We start from the raw sequence: 864 nt of genomic DNA, 5'->3' as shown, positions 1-864 counted from the left end.
AGCTAGCCAGCTAGCTAGCTAGCTAGCTAGCCAGCTAGCTGCACTGACTAGCTAGCCAGCTAGCTAGCTAGCTATCTAGCTAGCTAGCTAGTTGTTTGGGTCTGCAGTTTGTGAGCTATCTGTTTTTTTCTTTCTCGTGTACAGTATGTAGCTATCTATCAAGCCACTGCAGCTAGCTATCCATCTAGCTATCTGTCTCTCTATCTATATATCTAGCTAGCTAGCTAGCTAAAGTCTGTCTATGTGTGTATGCAGGACCGTCTGCCAGCTAGCTGCACGTCAATGTCTTCTAAGCATGCGTTGGTGATCCGCTGCAGCAGCGAAGACACGCAGCAGCAAGTGCTGCAGACTATACTGCAGGCAGCACTGAACCTTCTCGAGAGAAAAAGAGCAGAAGCACAGCAACTCGCACAGCTACGATGCAGGTACCCCGGCTACTGCTGCTGCTGCTGCTGCTGTTGCTGCTACTGCTGCTCCTGCTGCTGCTGCTGCTGCTGTTGCTGCTGATGGTTCTAATGCTGTTGCTGTTGCTGCTGCTGTTGCTGCTGCTGTTGCTTCTGGTCCTGGTGATGGTTCTAGTGCTGCTGCTTCTCGTGCTGCTGCTTCTGCTTCTGTTCCTGCTGCTGCAGCAGCAACAGCAGCATATATATGTATAATAACTTTATAAAAAAAACTTAATTTATGTTTTGTGTATTACAACCAGGACGCAGTGTCTTGCTGACTCAGAGCTGCAGCAGCAAAGACAGCGAGAAGCAGCAGAAGATATCCTCGAGGCAAACGTACTCAGACTCGCAGAACCACTCGCTATACTCATGGATATCTAAACTTTATATATATATATATATATATATATATATATATATA

The 864-nt window shown here is 46.8% G+C and overlaps 1 protein-coding gene across 1 annotated transcript in view; it reads left to right on the top strand.

The window, feature by feature from the left end:
- Positions 1-824, top strand: part of EMH_0090060 (uncharacterized protein) — a gene marked incomplete at both ends in the record, with an annotated part of 2,578 nt that extends 1,754 nt beyond the window's left edge. The window contains 2 exons of the mRNA XM_013501526.1: positions 256-425; positions 704-824. Coding sequence (XP_013356980.1) covers positions 256-425; positions 704-824 — 291 coding nt within the window. The remainder of the gene's footprint in view (positions 1-255; positions 426-703) is intronic.
- Between the last annotated feature and the right edge of the window lie 40 nt (positions 825-864).

This window comes from Eimeria mitis, genomic scaffold (genome assembly GCF_000499745.2).
Source record: "Eimeria mitis Houghton genomic scaffold, Emh_scaff7023, whole genome shotgun sequence".
Classification (NCBI taxonomy): Eukaryota; Apicomplexa; class Conoidasida; order Eucoccidiorida; family Eimeriidae; genus Eimeria; species Eimeria mitis.
This window is presented reverse-complemented; position numbering and strand designations above follow the sequence as displayed.